Source organism: Emys orbicularis, chromosome 13 (genome assembly GCF_028017835.1).
Source record: "Emys orbicularis isolate rEmyOrb1 chromosome 13, rEmyOrb1.hap1, whole genome shotgun sequence".
Classification (NCBI taxonomy): Eukaryota; Metazoa; Chordata; order Testudines; family Emydidae; genus Emys; species Emys orbicularis.
This window is the reverse complement of record NC_088695.1, coordinates 50,359,467-50,378,480: the sequence shown is the minus strand read 5'-3', so window position 1 is coordinate 50,378,480 and position 19,014 is coordinate 50,359,467. Positions and strand designations below refer to the sequence as shown.

The window sequence follows — 19,014 nt, the reverse complement described above, 5'->3', positions numbered from 1 at the left end:
GGGATGTGAGCTGCTGACTAGAGGGGGGTTGGGCAGTGTGACTGGGTGCAGTGCAGTGATTAGTCCAAGGCATCTAGCAACACGATGAGGACCTGCTAATCACCTGAGAAGGTGCCCAGGTGACAGCTGTAAGCCGCAGAGCTGAATAGAGGCAGTGAAAAATGCAGCCTCTGTTTTATTTGCACATATACAGACAAGTCCTATTGGGACCTGAATTGTTCCCCACTGCTGGCTGCGATCCACATAGTGACTTTGCAGCTTTCCTGCTGTGGTCATTCTGTGGTGTACCTGCTTAGAGGAGAAGCAGTTCGAAGATGGGACTTTCCACAGCAGGACGGTTGCCCCGACCTGTGTTGGTTGGATTATCCTGGGGAAGGGGGAATTCCACCGTCTGTCATTACCCACAAAATCTGCATGAATTTAAAAGTCTTTGTGAGTGAGTGCGCTGAAGGTGCAGCTTTTACAATGTGCTGAGCTGCTTGGCTGCTGCACTGTCAACATGCCATGCAGAAAACTCTCTAACCTGCAACAGTGTCTTGCCTCTCCCCTCCCACTAACATGACAGTAACCCCCCCACCTCTCCCCTCCCACTAACATGACAGTAACCCCCCCACCTCTCCCCTCCCACTAACATGACAGTAACACCCCCCCACCTCTCCCCTCCCACTAACATGACAGTAACCCCCCCACCTCTCCCCTCCCACTAACATGACAGTAACACCCCCCACTCCTGGATAGGTTAATATCACTAGACAATGCAGCATCAGAAACAAACTCAGATCACCCACTTTTTACCTCAAGGGCACAAGGGGACCTTTGCACATCTCCCCAGCAGAAGCTTTCTGACACTCAGCTGCCTTGGGAAGGAGACTGGGGTTCTCTCTGCCCCTAGGAGGCTGAAGGCTCCATTTGTACAACTAGCCACACTCTGGATCTAGTGTTGGAGCAAGGGACCTGTCCTGATGGTGTACCCTCCGGTGGAGACTAGGGTATTACCAGCAGATCACGCTCAGTGCACTTTATGACTATCTTTTGTCGCAGACCATTGATGGAGCCCCATCCCCAGACTCATCTTCAGGGGACATTCCGGCTTACCGATGACGCAAGACAGGTGGAGGTGGGACGACTGTTACAGTGCTTGTAGCAGAAGTCTTGTCTCAGACATTTATTGAATTCTTATGCTGTGGCTGTGTGGGAGAAAAGCAAGAAGTGAGGTTCCTAGGGGCAAATCTAAGCTCTATTAGTTGCCTTTGATACTGTACTTAAGGGGTGGGCAACTTTCAGGAACTAGAGGGCCACAAAATCCACTAAAGCCCTCTGGCGGGCCAGGGGTGTGTGATGAGGCAGTTAAGTCCTGGCCTCAGGGGTCTGACATGGGGGTCAGAGGATTGGGTCCTGCCCTTTGTAGGGGATGATATGAGGGGCCGGTCAGTGCCAGGACCTCAGAAGTTCCAGGGTGTGTGAGTGGAGAGTGAGCCTGCCCCACACCCATCCTGGACCAGTTCCTGTCCCACAGGACTGGGCCCTACTCCCTGCTCTGGCCCATTGCCTCTTGCCCCAGCATCCTATGATATGTGTCTGTGAACAGGTGGGGCCCTCCCCTCACAACACTGCCTCCTTCCTGGCCCTGGTGGCCAGATTGCCTTCCCCAAGCTGGGCTACAGTGGGCCAAGTGAAAGGATTAGCTGCCCCTTGACCATCCCTGCCGGTGGTGATGTAATTGGGATCCCTGGAGGGTGAGGTGGGGCTGCTCTTTGGCAGCCCCAGAGCAGGGCTGGATGATCCCCAGCCTGCCCGGGGCACTCACGGGGCAGGGCAAGACCTGCGCTGTGACTGCCTGCATGCGAGTGAGGACAGTGGGCAGCTGGGCCCATGAGCTGCCCAGGCCAGAGAGCGCAGCCCAAGGTGGCTGTGATGCCTATGCTGGGCTGGGGCCCACTTGACGGGCACGTGCTCAGCTCCTCCTGCATCCCTGGCAGGCAAAGCCCCGGTGATTGGCTGCTTGCTCACTTCCCTACCTTCTGGGGGGTAAGTAGCCAATCAGAGCTTCTGTGGGAAGTAAGTGAAGCTCTCATCCCCTCCCTCAGGCAGCGAAAGCTGTTCTCAAAGGGATGGGGCCTGGGGGGAACTAAAGAGACCAGCAGTTCGGGGCAGCTTTGCAACCTCCCCTCCTTACCAATGGGAGGGCTCCTCTGCCCCACCCTGTCCCTCCATGGCCTGGGAAAGGGTGGGGGTCAAGGCCCAGAGGACCTGAAGCAGGGGGAGGGGGCAGAACCAATGGGGCTGGAGGGACAGACAGGTGAGGGGTTAGACTCCATCCACTTTTTTAGCTCTTTAAGACCTGGATTCAGCCATCACTTAACCAAAGTTTGCAGCATGAGGGTCTGATCAGATTCTCTGATGCCTTTAGATAAATTACTCCTGGGGGAATTCTGCAACAAAAAAATTAAAAATTCTGTGCAGAATATTTTAAAATTCTGCATATTTTGTCAAAATAACACAGTATAATTACACCAGTTTCAATTATTTTTGGTAATTTATTTCAAAATACCTGTCAGCAGGTATGTCGGTAACAATACAGACAACCAAAAAGATTCAGGAAATGTTTTTTTGGCAAATAGATTCCTTACTAGGCATATTAATACAGAACTCTCAGTAATAATTAATTTAAACTACAATACAGAACTGTATTTCCCGCACCCCTCAGAAGCAGTGCAATGGTTTGGGGGAGTCGGGGTAACGGAGGAGCTGAAGGAGAGGAAAGTAAATTGCTGGGAAGGAACCTGGGTGTGGACTTGGAGGGGTGTTAGGTATGGGTGGGAAATGTATGGAACAGGTTTTTTTTCAGGGGGTGAGAAGGAATTATTAGGAAGCTTCCCCATGCAGACCCTGGTTGACCCTTAGCCTCTCCCATTCAGTCAGGCACATCTGCTCCTGTCCCCATGTGTTCCTGCAGCCCCGGGTGTCCTTGCACTCCTTGTCCACATGTGTCCCTCCACCCCCATTCAGATACCCACTCCCCCCATCCCCATGTCGCCCTGCACCCCTCCCCCTGTTCTCATGTGGCTCTATACCCCCTCCCCATCTCTCTGTACCCCCACCCAGCCACTCCCCTCCCCGTCCCCATGTATTTCTGTGCCCCCACCCAGTCACTCCCCTGTCCCTATGTAGCTCTGCACCCCCTTCCCCATATGTCCCTGCACTTCCCTCCCCCGTGGCCATGTGCCTCCACTCCCATTCAGCCCCTACCCCAGTCTGTCCTCCACCACTATCCCTTATGAGCCCCTGTATGACCCCCCCCAGCACCCCACACTGTCTGTCTCCCCATAGCCCCTGTCTCCTGACCTGGCCTGACAGGAGCTGTGAAGAAGGCAGACTCTTTCTCCTCCCTAGCTGACTGGGAGCGGCTGCTGTATTCTATCGCCACACACCCTCTGGTGGGCAAAAGGTGGAACTGCAGAAGTTATTTTCCGCTGGGAGCCGCTGCAGTTCTTGGGCCACAGCGCCCTCTGTTGGGCAAAAGGAGGAACTGCAGCAACATTTCAGCAGAAGCTTTTTACTGCGCAAACATTTAAAAATAGGTGTGGCTTATTACCTCAGACCAAGGTACCGCAAAACACTCACATTCAGGAGTGCAAGTAGGCTGGTACTTGCCAGTATGCAGTACCGGCAAGAGATTTTTAGCGGGTCCAGGGTACCGGAAAGACTTGGGGCTAGCGTCCCCCCGCCCCCCCAAGGAGGGCTGGGTCTGTGCTCTGCTCCTTAAAGGAGCAGAACACAGCTAGGGAGGACATTAATTCTTTAAATGGCTTTAACAGAGGAATACATATGCTAACAAACAAAGGCTTTGTTTGAATTTGTGACCATGTTTTGTGCTGTTACATTGGTCAGGAGTCCTCAAGAGGGGATGGGTGCAGGGTACGGAAGGTGTTTAAACACTGTTTTTTATTCTGTTTCTCCCCGTTGGTCTGAATTATCCATGACATCCATACTGTATCACATCAAGTCCAAATCATTAGAGGCATGCCTCTGCTTGCACTGACCAGAGGATGTTTGGATTCTGATGTCAACCCAGTTCTGCAGCCTGACAGGAATCAGGTGTTGTCCCCAGTGTACCTAGAATTCTTCTTTGCAGCCAAACTAGTATAACATGCATTTTATTAACTGGAACAGGAGCAGCAAAACAAAGAAAACAAATGCCTAATTTTCCAGCTTTGTGGGTGAGAGAACTATGAGTGAAAATTATAATGCAGGACACTGATGGTCTTTAACCAGCTGCCTCAGGAATCTGCCAAGAACTTTGCTGAAAATATGTTCCTCATCTTAGCAAGGGAGCCAAGACTTATCACACATCTGCCTACCTTTATTTGAATGAAGCTCCTTCTGATCTGACAGCTCAGGCATTGTCAGTTTCATCCAGAACAATTTACAAACTTGAAACCTAATCCTGTAAACCCTTAATCGTTTTATCAATCCCATTGAAGACAATGGGACTATTTGCATGACTGTGGACCACTTTTGTGGTAAGAGTTTCAGGAGTCTGTTCTGTTGAATCCCCCATTTAAATTCAATGTTTGGGCACAACACCATAAAGCAGTTTAGGATACAGTTCTACTTAAAATCGTCTTTTAATAAGTCCTACATATGCTGAAATGGCTCCTCACCCAAATCCCATATAAACAGACTGAATACTATATATGTGGGGGGGGGGGGAGTGAGTAGTTAAGCATGTTGATGATGTTTGTATATACAAAAGGGGCTGTCGGAGGGGCTGGGGAGAGCGTGGGGCCCCTGGGCTGGGGGCAGGGAGGAGTCACATGGGGAGATCACATGCCCCCCCCCCCTTGTGTCCCTGCCAGGAGTGCAGTACCGGCAAGAAATTATTTTTACTTGCACCACTGCTCACATTCCATGTATTGTTACCACCGGAGCTCTTGATCTTCGATACAGCATCTCTCTCATCTCCATTTCTTGACGTCCCCCCATCTCAATATTCCAAACACCAGCTCCATGGAACCAAGTCACACCCTGTCTCAGGAGCCAGAAATGTGCTACACAGCAATTACACCCTCCATTTAGCATTAATTCAGACTTGTGTCTCATTGGAACTATTGCATCCAGAGGATTGCTTCCCTTCCAGAAACCATGGGGCACCTCTCCTTTATTTTCCTGCGTCTTGCATCCACTCTCACCCGTGTCTCCCCAGCTCTCAGGAGGCCTTTGCCGGGTGGCTTAGTGGGGGACTGCCCGGGAGCGGGGGGATCATTGGCCCGGCCCGGCCCGCACCACACCACACGGGTATTCGCTGGCAGCACTGCACTGAATCTGAATGCAGGTGCCACGCAGGGCGGGTAACGCAGCAGCCCCAGCTCCGACCTTGGCTGGCCTGGCCTGGCCTGTGGGATGGGGCGAATGCTGCAGCACCCGGCTCCCAGCCCAGCTGCTCCCCCCTGCCCGGGCGCCATGGGGCGCGGGAGCCCTGGGGTGCGGGAGCCCTGGGTGCCCAGGCCAGGCCGGCCCGTGGGGCAGAGGCCCCAGCTCTGGGCCCCGTCCCTGGGCAATGGCTGTAGCGCGGCCAGCCTGCACCCCGGGGCGCGCCCCACCCCGCACGTGTGCGCGCTCGCCCGCCTTCCCTTTAAGGTCCAGGCCCACCTGCGCGACGTCTTTTTTTGCCCCGACACTAATGACCGCAGCCACCTCCCCTTTAAGGCTCGGGGCTGTTGCGCCGGGCCCCCGCTTCATGAATGGAGCCATGTGACCCAAACATCACGTGACGCGTCCGTGAGCAGCGGCGGCGGCGGCGGATCCCGGAATCTCGGTCCCTCCCAGCGCCACCCCGGCCCCGGCCCCCCCGGCGGCACCGTGAGGAGGGTGAGGGACCAAGCGAGGGCGGGGCCCCCCTTTCCTGGGGGGGGAGCAGGGAGCCCCCCGGCCTTTCCCCGGGGTATTGTGGGGAGAGAGAGCGGGCAGCCCCCCCTGCCTTCCCCCGGGGTACCGGGGGGAGAGAGAGCGGGCAGCCCCCCCTGCCTTCCCCCGGGGTACCGGGGGGAGAGAGAGCGGGCAGCCCCCCCTGCCTTCCCCCGGGGTACCGGGGGGAGAGAGAGCGGGCAGCCCCCCCTGCCTTCCCCCGGGGTACCGGGGGGAGAGAGAGCGGGCAGCCCCCCCCTGCCTTCCCCCGGGGTACCGGGGGGAGAGAGAGCGGGCAGCCCCCCCTGCCTTCCCCCGGGGTACCGGGGGGAGAGAGAGCGGGCAGCCCCCCCTGCCTTCCCCCGGGGTACCGGGGGGAGAGAGAGCGGGCAGCCCCCCCTGCCTTCCCCCGGGGTACCGGGGGGAGAGAGAGCGGGCAGCCCCCCCTGCCTTCCCCCGGGGTACCGGGGGGAGAGAGAGCGGGCAGCCCCCCCTGCCTTCCCCCGGGGTACCGGGGGGAGAGAGAGCGGGCAGCCCCCCCTGCCTTCCCCCGGGGTACCGGGGGGAGAGAGAGCGGGCAGCCCCCCTGCCTTCCCCCGGGGTACCGGGGGGAGAGAGAGCGGGCAGCCCCCCCGCCTTCCCTGGGGGAGGATGTGTGTTGCTCTCACGTTGCTATTTGCCCCTTGCAGTGTGCAGACCTGCTTGAGGGTGTTAAATGCGAGAGCTGCTGATTCATCAGGTGTCTGGGGCTGTGGTGTGAAGCGTCTCAGAGCTGCTGTGGGTCACACTAGAGAGGGTGTTTCCGAGGAGCTGGTGCCTGCACCCCCACCCCCATTCTGCATGCACCTTGTGAATGTTGAACAGACACTGCTGACTCATCAGCATGCAGTCACTGGGTAGACAGTGCCAAGGGGGAACGGGGCACTGAGATGGGAGTGAGGTGGGGGCTCATGGACAGGGGGACAACGTGCTGGTCAGTCTGTGTCTGCAAACCGATTTTTAGGGGTCAGAGCTTGACATGCTGACTCACCTGCTGAGAAAGTGACATGGTAGCGCTGTCACGGAGACAGCACTGTCATGAGGGGCAGCAGGCCTCCCCCTCGTGTGCCTGGCTGCTGTGGGATGGAGGTGCAGGCAGTGGGATGAAAGGTGGAGTTAAAATCCTGACCAGAATGTGTGAGCACACAGTGTTTGGTGGCATCCATATGCTGGGTCTCTGCGTTGACCACTCTGGCAGCTGAGGGACATGATGTAGGGAGGAAACAGAAAAGGCTTGTTGTGGGAGGTGGATGTATGTGGTGGGGTGGGAACAAGGATTCTGAAAACACCTCCCGGTCAACCAATATGGCCTGGGCTCAGTGTGAGACCATCAGACTGTCTGCTCTGTGTACTTCTCACACATGTGTTTGGGCTCTGTGCGATCTGCCTGTTTGCATGCTTGTATTGTACTTGTAACACCCTGTGCACCTCTCCTGCCTCAGCTAGTGTTACAGCTGATTGATCTGCTAGGGTGATAGTCTTACAGTACAGTCCCCAGCAGGTCCCCAGACACATGGTCTTTGTAACAATAAACACAACCGTTTCAAGGCTCAGTTGAAGAGGCTGGCATACCCTAAACATAAGCAGAAAGAGGAGAGCAGCGCTACAGATCTATTCAAAGTGCCCAAAGATCAACTAAACCCAACTGTTGTGAGACACCAAAGAACCCTGGGTAATAGTGAACACCTGTGTGCAACCTTGCAACAGTGCACCATCTTCCCTCCCATAGCAAGATTTCTGCTAAACCCAAATGCATTGTCACAAGGCAGAGTGAACCAAAACAAGTGGGGTCAGGCCTAACCCCACTGGTAGATATGCTGAAGGCCTCTGCCTGTGAGGGCAACCCAGCTCTGTCAAGGGGGCATATGAGTTTAACAATAACAGCAGTGTTTATGAATTAATTGCTGCTGAATGGGTAATGTTAAGAATGTTTTGTGTTTCTCAAGGATGTCTCACCAAAGGATTTAAAGGTCTTTGCAGATACTTGCCTACTTCTAGGTTTATATGCTGTGCCTATAGGAACACAGGGATTGCCAGACTGGCTCAGACCAGTGGTCCATCTAGTCCAATCTTTGACAGCATCCAGAACCAGCTGCTTTAGAGGAAGGTGCAAGAAACTCTGTAACGAACAATTATGGAATAACCAGCCCATGGGAGTAGTTTCTCCTGTCCTTGACTGTCAGTTATTGTTTGGCTTAGGCCCTGAAGCAGGAGGGTTTATATGCCTTATACATTTCTAGCCTGGCTAGTGTAAGGTCTGCTCTACACTAGGAAATTAGGTTGGTATAACTACATCGCTCAGGGATGTGACAAATCCACCCCCCCCAAGCGACCCAGTTAAACTGACCTAACCCCCGGTGTAGGCAGTGCTAGGTCGACGAGAGAATTCTCCCATCAACCTAGCTGCTGCCTCTTGGGGAGGTGGATTAACTTAGCTGACTGGTGAATATCTCCTGTCCGTTTAGATAGCATCTTCACTCCAACACTACAGCTGCAGAGGTGCAGCATTTTAAGTGTAGACAAGCCCTAACTCTAGTTGCTCGATCTTTAAAAACACATTGTGTCAACTGCGTTTCTATGGCAATGTCAGCCATTGTGTTAAGTTTCTCCCCAGCCCACACACAACTTTTTGTAAAGATCCTACCTATCAAATCAAAATGTTTAATAGTGGCAAGGCATTTATTCATAACGTCATTTAGTACAAAATGTTAATGAATTTAGCTCCCAGCTGCGAGGCAAGCAGGTCAATATTATCCCCACACTGCAGAAGTGGAAACTTAGGCAGGGAGAGACTGACTTCCCCAAAGCCACACAGTAAGTGCAGAGCCAAGAGTAGGATTTGGGTGTCTTGCATCCCAGTCCTGTGTTAAAAACACTAGGTCATGCTCTCCAGTCTCCATGTGAATCCTCCCATTTGTTTGGTTTTGAGTGCAGTAGCCCCTCATATGTACCAGGCACTTGCCAAGCACAACAGAAGATATGTTTCCTGACCTGAAGGAGGGATAGCTCAGTGGTTTGAGCATTGGCCTGCTAAACCCAGGGTTGTGAGTTCAATCCTTGAGGGGCCACTTAGGGATCTGGGGCAAAATTGGTACTTGGTCCTGCTAGTGAAGGCAGGGGGCTGGACTCACTGACCTTTTCAGGGTCACTTCCAGTTCTATGAGATAGGTATATCTCCATATATTTAAGTGCTCCCATTCTGAGAGAGATCTACAGATGGGTGTAGGGGGAAGGAAGGGTCCAGACAAGCATGCTCTGTGTTTATTTTGGTTGGTTTGCTTTATTACATGGATGGCCTCTGCATCAAGTTGTCCTACATGCTGGGAGTTACTGTAATGTCAGTCTTTGCAGCACGTCTGCTCCCTCTTACCTGGGTGATCAGCAGAGGTACAGGTTTCTATTTGCTCTGCCAGCTCCTCTGGATGGAGTAGAGGTATATGAAGAGCAGCAGGTGCAAGTCCCTTTGGATGTGAAGATGTACACTGCAGGAGAAGACTCTGCTAGAGCCAATGCACCTGCTGTGTTCCACAGTCTGCTGTTCAGTAACCTCATTGGCCGTGATCCGGGGCTTTCTGAGCTGAGGCGTGGTGGTTGCTCTTTTGTATGAGGTGGCAGGTGAGGGCTGACAGAAGACTTTCTTCAGCCATCTGTGTTGTCAGTCACCCCAGAGGCTGGGCTATTTCTTTCATCTTTGGTCTCCCCATGAAGGAAAAAGCTGGAGAAAAGGACAAGCCAAGAAGCTGCCATCCCTCCTACCTTTAGATCTGAGCGTTTGCTTGTCTCTGTACCCCAGAGACCTGACTCGGGGGTGCGCAGGGCTCCTCTGTTCTGTTTTTTCTATACAGTGTCACTTGGAATGAAAGCTTCTGAGTTGGGGCAGCTGTTGGACATTGTACCATTGGGGGGGAGGGAGTTTTTGTTCTGTTACTGTTAAAATATTTTCTTAGGGGAAAGGGGTTTAGAGGTGCAGAGGCTCATTGCATGCTCTAGAAAGGACTGAGAATTGCACTCTATGGGCTCTCCTGAGCCCAACCAGTATCCAGGTTTGAGGGAGAAGTGTAAGGTGAGTTGCTGCTCATTGAAAGACATGCTGCTGGTTGGCCCTTAATTGTAGTCTCCTGCCCCCTGCCCAGATCTGACGAGGTTTGGAAGGATTCAGAAAGTTTGAGCTGCATGCAGTGGGGAGCAGCAGGCGCCACTGGAACCTTTCCCTCCCAGGTTTCAGGGTGGGCTGCAGGTCCTGCTCAACAGTAGAATTATTCTCCTTTCTTGTGTCCTGGCATTTCCTGCTCCTGGGAGACAGGATTCTCAGATGACAGCTTATTGCATGAAGGTTTGCTGCTCAGAGCTGGGAAGGCCTCTGCTTTACACCATCTTAGGCCACTTCCCATCTCCTATGTAAGTTATACACCTTGGCCAGCAGAGCTGTGCATTTAGAAAGGGGTTAACTTGCTGAGGGAAGGAGTATCTGAGAATCAGCTAGTCCCATTCGCTGTCTGAATTCAGCTAAACTGTGCACTTGGAGACAGGTATTTTAGCTGCACTGCAAAGATGCTCTGGGCACTAGTTCGACTTGGGGCCCATCTGCTGCAGCGTGAATCTGTGGGTGATCTGAAGAGATGAGTTTCAGAGGAAGTACTGTCTCCACTTCCACACATACAGTCAGGGAGTATATTCAAGCGGTGTCCTTACTGCCTGTGTAAGCACCACTGTTTGGCCTGCCACCCCCCCTGCAAAACCCCTTACCGTGCAGTTCCTTCCTCCGGCTTCTACATTCCTTGAGGATGGGCCTCCCTTAGTGGAGCCGTCTCCAGGCTGGCTGTGCTGCTGGAAGGAGTGACGTCAGTGTGTTTACACTAGTTTGATGGCACAGTTCTGTGAATCGGGAATGTTGAGAATGGGGCCTGTGTTGAATCATGCGTTTTGCTGTCAGCTCTGTTGTGCCTTTTTTTAGCTGAGGAGAGAATTGGCTGTGCTTGTGCTGAGTTCAGGCCTTTTGAGTTCTGGGGAAATGTGTTGAGGCTGCATTTTTCCCCTTGGAGCCATTGTACTTGGCACTTTTCAGTGTGATCTTTCTTCATGAAGCCAGTGAAAAGCTGAGAAATCAGCAGTCTGGGGAGTTAGACCAAGTGTGTCTCTGCCTTGATGACAGTTCTGAGTGTCCTCTGTGTAGGCTTCTGAATAGCCCTGCCTTTGGCCTTCCTGTCAGGGCTGGAAAATGACCAGCAAGCCTTTCCCTTGTCCTCCCCTCAGTGATGGAGACTTAGGCTAGGTCTACACTACCCGCCTGAATCAGCGGGTAGAAATCGACCTCTCGGGGATCGAATTATCGCGTCTCGTCGGGACGCGACAATCGATCCCCGAATCGACGCTCTTACTCCACCAGCGGAGGTGGGAGTAAGCGCCGTCGACGGGAAGCCGCGGAGGTCGATTTTGCCACCGTCCCTACAGCGGGGTAAGTCGGCTGCGATACGTCGAATAGCGTAGCTGAATTTGCGTATCTTAAATCGACCCCCCCTGTAGTGAAGACGTAGCCTCAGGCACTGATACCTTCTGAGTGATGCTTCTCCACCTTTGATCTCTTCTTGAGAGGGGGTGCTGAACCATCAGATGCTTTCAACTGGAATCTTATTACAGCTGCAGAGGTGCTGGGAGGCTAGGCTTGGATAGAGAACAAGGCCTGACAAATTGGATTCCTTCTGTTCAACCCTTTTAACCCTTAAGACACAAGGAAGAGTTTAGTTGTCGTCAGCTTCTCCCACTCCTTGGCTCCTTTCCAAGCTGTTGATCTTTCTCCTACCCCCATCCCATCCCATCCCAGCTGTCTGACCACCTGCAGTGGCTTGGAAGCACCCAGCCATTGCATCTCCACCACTGGTTCCTTTCAGCTCCCACCTGTCCCTGACTCTTCTCAGATCTCTTCTTGTTCCCAGAGTGACTCTCAGATCTGGAAGCAGTTTGCATGGGCTGTATGATTTTGGGAGCTTGAGGAGTGGGGGGGATGATAGCACCTATTCCTGACAGCCCAGTGCATTCAAACACCCAGTTTGCAGGAATTCAATGTTTTAGCAGTAAAGGGGCATATGTAAATACTGCACAGTGCAGGGGGTGAAGGGTAGGGTGAGGCCGTGTTCTCTGGGCAGCTCCTGTGAGGTGCTTAATGGAGATCTGGAATTTTCATGCTGAGGAACTTTGCTGAGCAGCTCAGGCCCTAAATTTGAGTGAATCTGCCTCTGTCCCCCTCCCCCATATTAATACTTGGCTTGGGACTATAGTCTGGATATTAAATGTTTATATAGTCTAAAATATCAGTGTCAAGGCTAAATTTGTAGGGTCTACAAATGTGAGAGTTGCCCCCCTCCCCCCGGTTCTGCAGCTCCTGCCAGTAAGAGCCCTTTTTCCATGAATGAGGAAGTAAACCGACTATTTCAACTCCATTGTAGTGGGGTGTGGGGAAGATTCAGTGTTTCTCCCGAAAGTGAGAGGGAACGACATGACCCAATGAAGAGGGAAGAATACGTTTTACGAAGCAGTTGCTGGTGTCCCGTCAAACCGTCCTGCTCATGGCCTGTGCTAGCCTGCTCTTTGTGCGGCAGCTTCCTGTGGAGGCTGGCTGGCAGAAATGACCTTTTATAGCAGCATAGTTAGCATCTTGTGAGTGGCTAAGGCTGTCCCCTCTGGGCATAAATTACTTACCTCCCAGTAGCCTCTGGCACTTTAGAAGCATTTGAATCCTGCCGGTTTGTTGGGAATCTTGGAACGTGCTGAAGCCTTTCTTCTCTGGTGGGTGGTGGTAGATGCATTGCATGATGCCTGAGCCGCAGTTGCTGGAGCACCGTAACTTGGCATTTACTGACTTTTGTGTCGGATTCTCAGCGTTGTGTCAATGTTTCTTGCATGTGATTAGTTTTTTTATTATGAAAGCATTAACTGTGCTTGCGACTGGATAGGACACAAATATAAAGGTGTTCTCAGTCTGGATTTGGATGGGAGTGCTCATCCCAGTCTTGGCAGTGGCAGATCTCTAGGGGGGCTCACGGTCCCTTCTTGTTATGTCAAGTGGGATTTCAGGAGGCTTCACATTAGCAAACCCTAGACAGGGCGGTGGTTTATTACTGTCTTTCTAGAACGGCAGACCTAGAGGACTAAGGACCTAGGAGCACGAGTCTCCATTACAGCTGTCCGTGTACCTGTGTCTGAATCCCAGGTGGCTGCTGTGTGACGGGAAGAGCTCAAATCTTCCCACTGGTGATAGCAAAGGGATCCACTCTCTTCTTTCTGTGGCCTCTTCATCTTTAATTTATCACCCCTGGTCTCTGAACTCGCTACCCTGAATGAGGAGGGGAAAGCGGTGGCAGAGATAATCAATTCTATTTTGTCAAGGTCCAGACTCCAGAGAAAATAATAATAATAAAAAAAAACCAGCCCCAACAATAATGATGATGATAAGATTTCAGAGTCTGTTCAAAAGCATCTAGCAGTCCGGCTTTGGCCCACAGTCTACCTATTGACTACCCCTGGTGGTGGGCCTTTGCCCTGGCATTTTAACAGGAGGAGGAGCTTGTCAGGTGGAAAGTGCCCAGCCCCTGCAGAGAGGCTGGCTTGCCAGAAGCCAGCTAGGCTAGGGGTTGAGGAAATACTTAGGCATGAAGTGGGGCTTGTGTGGTACCAGTCCAAACAGACAATGGGATTCTTTTATGGTGGCTGGCAGGGCGAATACTTTTCCAGTGCTGCAGAGTCCCTCTACCCTCTCACACCTCTGAGTGGGCCGTGGAGCTTTGCTAAGTAGACATGCACCCCTGGACTGTGGGGTGAGAGGGACAGTGCAGGTCAGGTGGCGGGAGCGGAGAGTGGTGACTATCTGCTTCCCGGGGCTGCCAAGCAGGGGATTCTAGCAGAGCCAGTGGCTTTCCCCCTGCGCAGCTACTTCTGGAATCACCATTCCTTGGCCTTCACCGGTTTGGGTCCTCTGGACTCTCTGGCCCCCAGCCTGAAAGGGTCACAGGTAACGGTGTCTGTTTTCAGGCCCCCTATGGAGGGAGGACACTTAAATGACTCCACCTGGTTGGTTGTGCTTGGGGGTTGTGAGGAGGGGGGTGGCTGAGAGAGGCTCAGAGGTTGCCAATGTGCTGAGTCAGCATGACCGGCTTGGAACAGCCATGCTCTGGACCCAGCCTGCCAGGCTATTTTTAAATATGTGGCTTCCTTGTACTCTGACTCCTCCCAGTGTTTCTAATCTTCCTTCTGCCCCCCCCCCCATTCCCTCCCCAGCCACTGCCAGCACTTGGCTTAAGTCTTCACAGGCGCTCGGGTGAGGAAGGAGAGAGATGAGCAGCAGCAGCTTCTGCTGAGGGGCAGGATCAGTTGCTTGTGAGTCTGTCTGGTTCAGACTGGGAGACAGGTGTTTGCTAAGCATAGCATGTGGGAGAGACTGGCACTGGCAGCAGGCTTTGCCCCAGCCTCCCCTGTTGGAGCCCCTGGGTGCTGTGCAGGGTTAGGTTGCCCCTGGGGAGTTGATCCCACAGGCCAACCTCTGACCTTCCCCTCCTTTCTTTCAGATCCTGACTGACCAGGCTCTCGTGTTATGACGACCCCCAACAAAGGAAACAAAGCCTTAAAGGTAAAGGGGAGGGGGGGCCTGGGAGCATGGGTGACAAGCAGCTGGCGCTATGCGGGCGATCGCAATAATGCGTGTGTTCCTCTTCCCCCAGGTGAAGCGGGAGCCGGGCGAGAATGGGACCAGCTTGACAGATGAGGAGCTGGTGACCATGTCTGTGCGTGAGCTGAACCAGCATCTGCGGGGCCTGTCCAAGGAGGAGATCATCCAGCTGAAGCAGCGTCGGCGCACGCTGAAGAACCGAGGCTACGCGGCTAGCTGTCGTGTCAAGCGTGTCACCCAGAAGGAGGAACTGGAGAAGCAGAAGGCAGAGCTGCAGCAAGAGGTGGAGAAGCTGGCTTCTGAGAACGCCAGCATGAAAATGGAACTTGATGCTCTCCGCTCCAAGTATGAGGCGCTTCAGAACTTCGCCAGAACCGTGGCCCGGAGTCCTGTGGCCCCAGCTCGGGGCCCTATCACCTCCAGCATGGGGCCCCTCGTCCCTGGCAAAGTCGCCACCACCAGCGTCATCACGATAGTGAAATCCAAAACGGACGCCCGGTCTTAGTAAAGCAACGCTGCCTGGGCTTGTCTGTGCAGGGCAGTTAGGCGCAAAGCTAACCTGGAATCCCCAAAGCACAAACCCTTTTCCTAGTGGGTCAGGACTCCCTCCTCTCTGCTCGGGACTGGCCTGCTGATCACTCCAGTTTTGTGTTTTGTCTTGTTCAGATTGATATGACCAGTGGTGACACCCCCCCATCCTGTGCAAACAGAGCCTCCCACCTATGGGTCTACAGCCCTCTGGGGCATCCTTGGGATAGAGACTGTGAAAGACCTTGGTGTTCTAGCCAAAGAAATTCTGCACAGCATGGAGGAAGGTGTGTGCTTGAGGCCCATGACGCTTCTCAGTGGGTTGGGGATGGGAGGGCAGAGGAGGCTCTGTGGCAGGGAGTCGGGATCCCTGGTTTCAGTCACTTCCGAAGGATTTATTCCATTATACTTCCAAGTGGCATATCTCGGTGCCTGTTTGCCAGGTGCCCAAATCTGCTGCTTCTGTCTCGCTTGGTATCAGTGATTGCCGTGGGGGTAGTTTGTGTAACTGAGTTTATGTTAACTTCTAGACGCACCGCCTGTGTCCCAAAGGCAGGTTTCCTTGTGACTTTCACTGCACCAGCCACACACATGCAGTAATGGAAGGGAGGAAACTGCAGTTCCCTGGTGTCTCTGCTCTGGAGATGTGTGTGTGTGTGTGTGTGTGTGTGTGTGTGTGTAGGGGGGGAAGATGATGGGGACACTGTGGGGGCCAGCAATGGGAGGGGGAGGAGGTACCATAGTGACTGAAGGCCAGTTTTGTGCCTAACATGTTGCACTGAACAAGACCAAAATCACTAGTTTTTTCCCATCTATTGAGGGTATCAAGTGTCTCTAGTGTGATGGTTTACACAACCAGTTTGTGGTTAAATAGTCCTTTTATTTAAAGAGAGAAACATTCATTTTAAGAGTTATTAAATTATCTAAGTTTAAAATCAGACAGAAGAGAGCGCATATTTATAGTCGGCTTTTTTTACCTGAGCAGGCGGGAATATTTGACCATATAAATGGAGAAATATTCTCAGTCTCTGCTAGCTGAAAAGTAAATAAAGAAAAATAATTTTAAAGTTTCTCATGAACCTCCTGCAAACTCTCTGTGGCTCCGAGGTTAGTTTTTATAAAGAGTTATCAGACTTTATTTATAAAATTTAGAAAAAGACAAAAAAAGAGGCAAGTCCTGTTTGATATCTTTTTTGCAATTGTACCAAAAGTGACTTATTCTTGAACTCGCTGGCTTCCTTCGTGTTCCCACTGTGTTGCGCTGTCCATGCTCTCTGAGCTCTTGTGTGGCGCTGTGATGTGATGGTGCCAATAGCTGCCTTTGCTGTCTGGATGTCCTGTCTTCACGCTGCCTTTGCTTTCCCAGGGATTGACATGGGCACTGTCCTAGGCCTGCAGTGGGTCCTTGGCACATAGGCGAGGTTGCTCCCCAACCAGTGAGGGCCAAAATCCATCCTGACCTTTCTAAACTGAAGTCAGAACAACTTGATGGGTGTGAACAGATGGTTCCACATCTCCATGAGCCTCTCCTTCTGCACTGTCCTTTTGTATTGTCCAACAGCCTGTTTCCCTAGCTGGCAGCCACCCGCCTCAGAGGTACAGCTGCTGCTGGAGGCTGTTGCTAACCAGGTTGTTCTTGGTAGCTCTGTTACCTGAACATGGCAGACTGTTGTAAGACTGCTTCCCCCAACTCTTCAAGCAGGAAAGATGGCAGGGGAAGTGAAGCAATGGAGATTGTTCCAAGAGGTCATGTTTAGGAGGAGACTAATGGGAAATAGCTCTGGGCTTTGGTTTCCTTTTAGATCCTGCGGTAAGAACTTTAAGTGCTCATTAGATGCTGGCCATGAGCCTCATTGTGCATTTGAGCAGGGCAGGAAGTTGCATCAGTCCTGGTGATGGACTCCCTTGCTGTTGAGTGTCTGCATAGTACCGAAAGGGAAGCCAGGGCATAGTTGCTTTCTTTCCTCTCCATCCAACCTCCCCGACTTCCTGGTGTAGCTTCTTCTAGGTGTGATGTGTATGTTAGGCTGGTGCGTAGTTTGCAAGGCTGTGCGACGGAGCTGGGGGGGGGGGGGGATAGCTCAGTGGTTTGAGCATTGGCCTGCTAAACCCAGGGTTGTGAGTTCAATCCTTGAGGGGGCCACTTAGGGATCTGGGGCAAAATCAGTACTTGGTCCTGCTAGTGAAGGCAGGAGGCTGGACTCGATGACCTTTCAGGGTCCCTTCCAGTTCTAGGAGATGGGATATCTCCATTAATTTAGCTAAGATGCTATCTGAGGTCTTGATCCCTTCCCACAAACTGTTCCCCTTGAAGCTAAAGCTCACAGCTGTTACCCCCAGGTGGCAGGACAGTGGGAAGAGACCAGCCTGACAGGGGACACTGAGCTCCATATGGTGATCTCTGGGCTGCTGGATGCAGGCTGAGTGTAGGGGACAGAGTACATGGTGCTGCAGCCTAGCCCAGCACCAAGCTTAGGAGCCTGTTTGTATTGCTGACCTTATCTGGTGGGGCACAGATTTCATGCCCACCCCACTCAAGGGCAGAGATTTTTGCTTTTTACGGAGAAGCAGGTATGCCTGCCAAAGCCCAGCGTTCAGTGAGAAGAGGGAGGGCCAAGGACAGGTTGGAATGTGCGGGCTCAGAGCAGAGCAATAGTCCATTGTGGAGGATTTTCCATTCAGTCCCACCCTTACTCCGGAGCTTGAGGGTTTTTTCTGCTTTGTTTTGATCTGGGATCCAGGAGGAAGCTGTTGGGGTCGAACTTCCCAGTGAGTTGCATTGGACAGAGGAGAGGATTGGGGAGGTCTTCCCACCTTCCCCATGTTCCCCCTGCCAAACCATGGGTCTTTCTCTAGTCTCCATTATGAAAAGTAGGTGTCTTCAATCTCTGGTCTCAGCCTCCAGGAACCTGCTGAGACTGTAACTCTCCGGAAGGGCTAGTGACTGCACAGTGTGCAGTGCGTCTCCTTGGGATTTAACTCCCCAGTCTTCTGGGACTTTTGTCTTCCCATTGCTCAGAAGGTGCCAACCGCTGGGTGTTATTCAACTGCAGACCCCTGAAATGAGCCCAGAATACCAAGTCCAGACTCCCCTTAGAACCAGCTTGAAATTGGGTACCCCACATGAAGTTGAGTGCAGAAGGCAGTTCTGTGCCAGCCTAACATGTCTGCCCTGCCTGGGATGCAGGGGATGCTGTTGCCAGGGGTGTATTTATATAGCGAGCTGGGTGCTGTGCTCTTGCTCCAAGAGGGTTTGGTTTGAGGCCCCATCAGCTTTTGTGCAACAGAAGGAGCAGGCGGCGACCATCTTCCTGAGAAGATACACGTGGCCAGAGAGACCCCTGTTAGTGGCTGCCAATCCCTTTCCATCCTACTAACAGCCTGGAACTTCCCTCCCTGACTGACATCTCACCCATCATCCATCTTCAGAGGAGTCCTGGTCCATGCCTTTACCGGGAGAGGATGCTTTAGGGCTGGGTTCCATGAGTGCCGGAGGACGGAGAGAGCAGACACTGACTCAGACAGAATCTTTTCCACTTCTTGACGTTTTTATTTATTGTGCTTGTTAGTCTGTTATCCCAAACAGCTCTCTGATTGGCTGAGCATATTCAGTAACATCACATCTCAACATAGAGGATTTAGGTGCAAAGACAGCAAAGCTGTGGTTGTGTGATGTGGAGTCATGAACTCAGCGCTGGGGGCCAGGACTCCTGGGTTCCACTCTTGGCTCAGCCACTGGCTCCGGGTGTGACCTTGGGCAAATTGCTTCCCTTCTCTGTGCTTGGTGCCTCTGCCCCACGTCAGTGACCGGTGTGTTGGAGGGGCTCTGGGCAGCTCCCTGCGGGCCGTGCTCTGCCCCACGTCAGTGACCGGTGTATTGG

The 19,014-nt window shown here is 52.7% G+C and overlaps 1 protein-coding gene across 1 annotated transcript; it reads left to right on the top strand.

Moving 5' to 3' along the window:
• The first annotated feature begins 14,527 nt into the window (after window positions 1-14,527).
• Window positions 14,528-15,110, top strand: MAFG (MAF bZIP transcription factor G). Its single transcript, XM_065416144.1, has 2 exons — window positions 14,528-14,566; window positions 14,658-15,110. Exons 1-2 carry the CDS (start codon window positions 14,531-14,533, stop codon window positions 15,108-15,110), a joined length of 489 nt encoding a protein of 162 aa, XP_065272216.1. The 5' UTR covers window positions 14,528-14,530.
• Window positions 15,111-19,014: the final 3,904 nt, after the last annotated feature.

Bases quoted from the DNA above. Each gene is read 5' to 3' on its own strand.
- MAFG (XM_065416144.1), top strand. From the start codon at position 14,531: ATGACGACCCCCAACAAAGGAAACAAAGCCTTAAAG. The intron at 14,567-14,657 runs GTAAAGGGGAGG...CTCTTCCCCCAG, and splicing joins AAGGAAACAAAGCCTTAAAG to GTGAAGCGGGAGCCGGGCGA.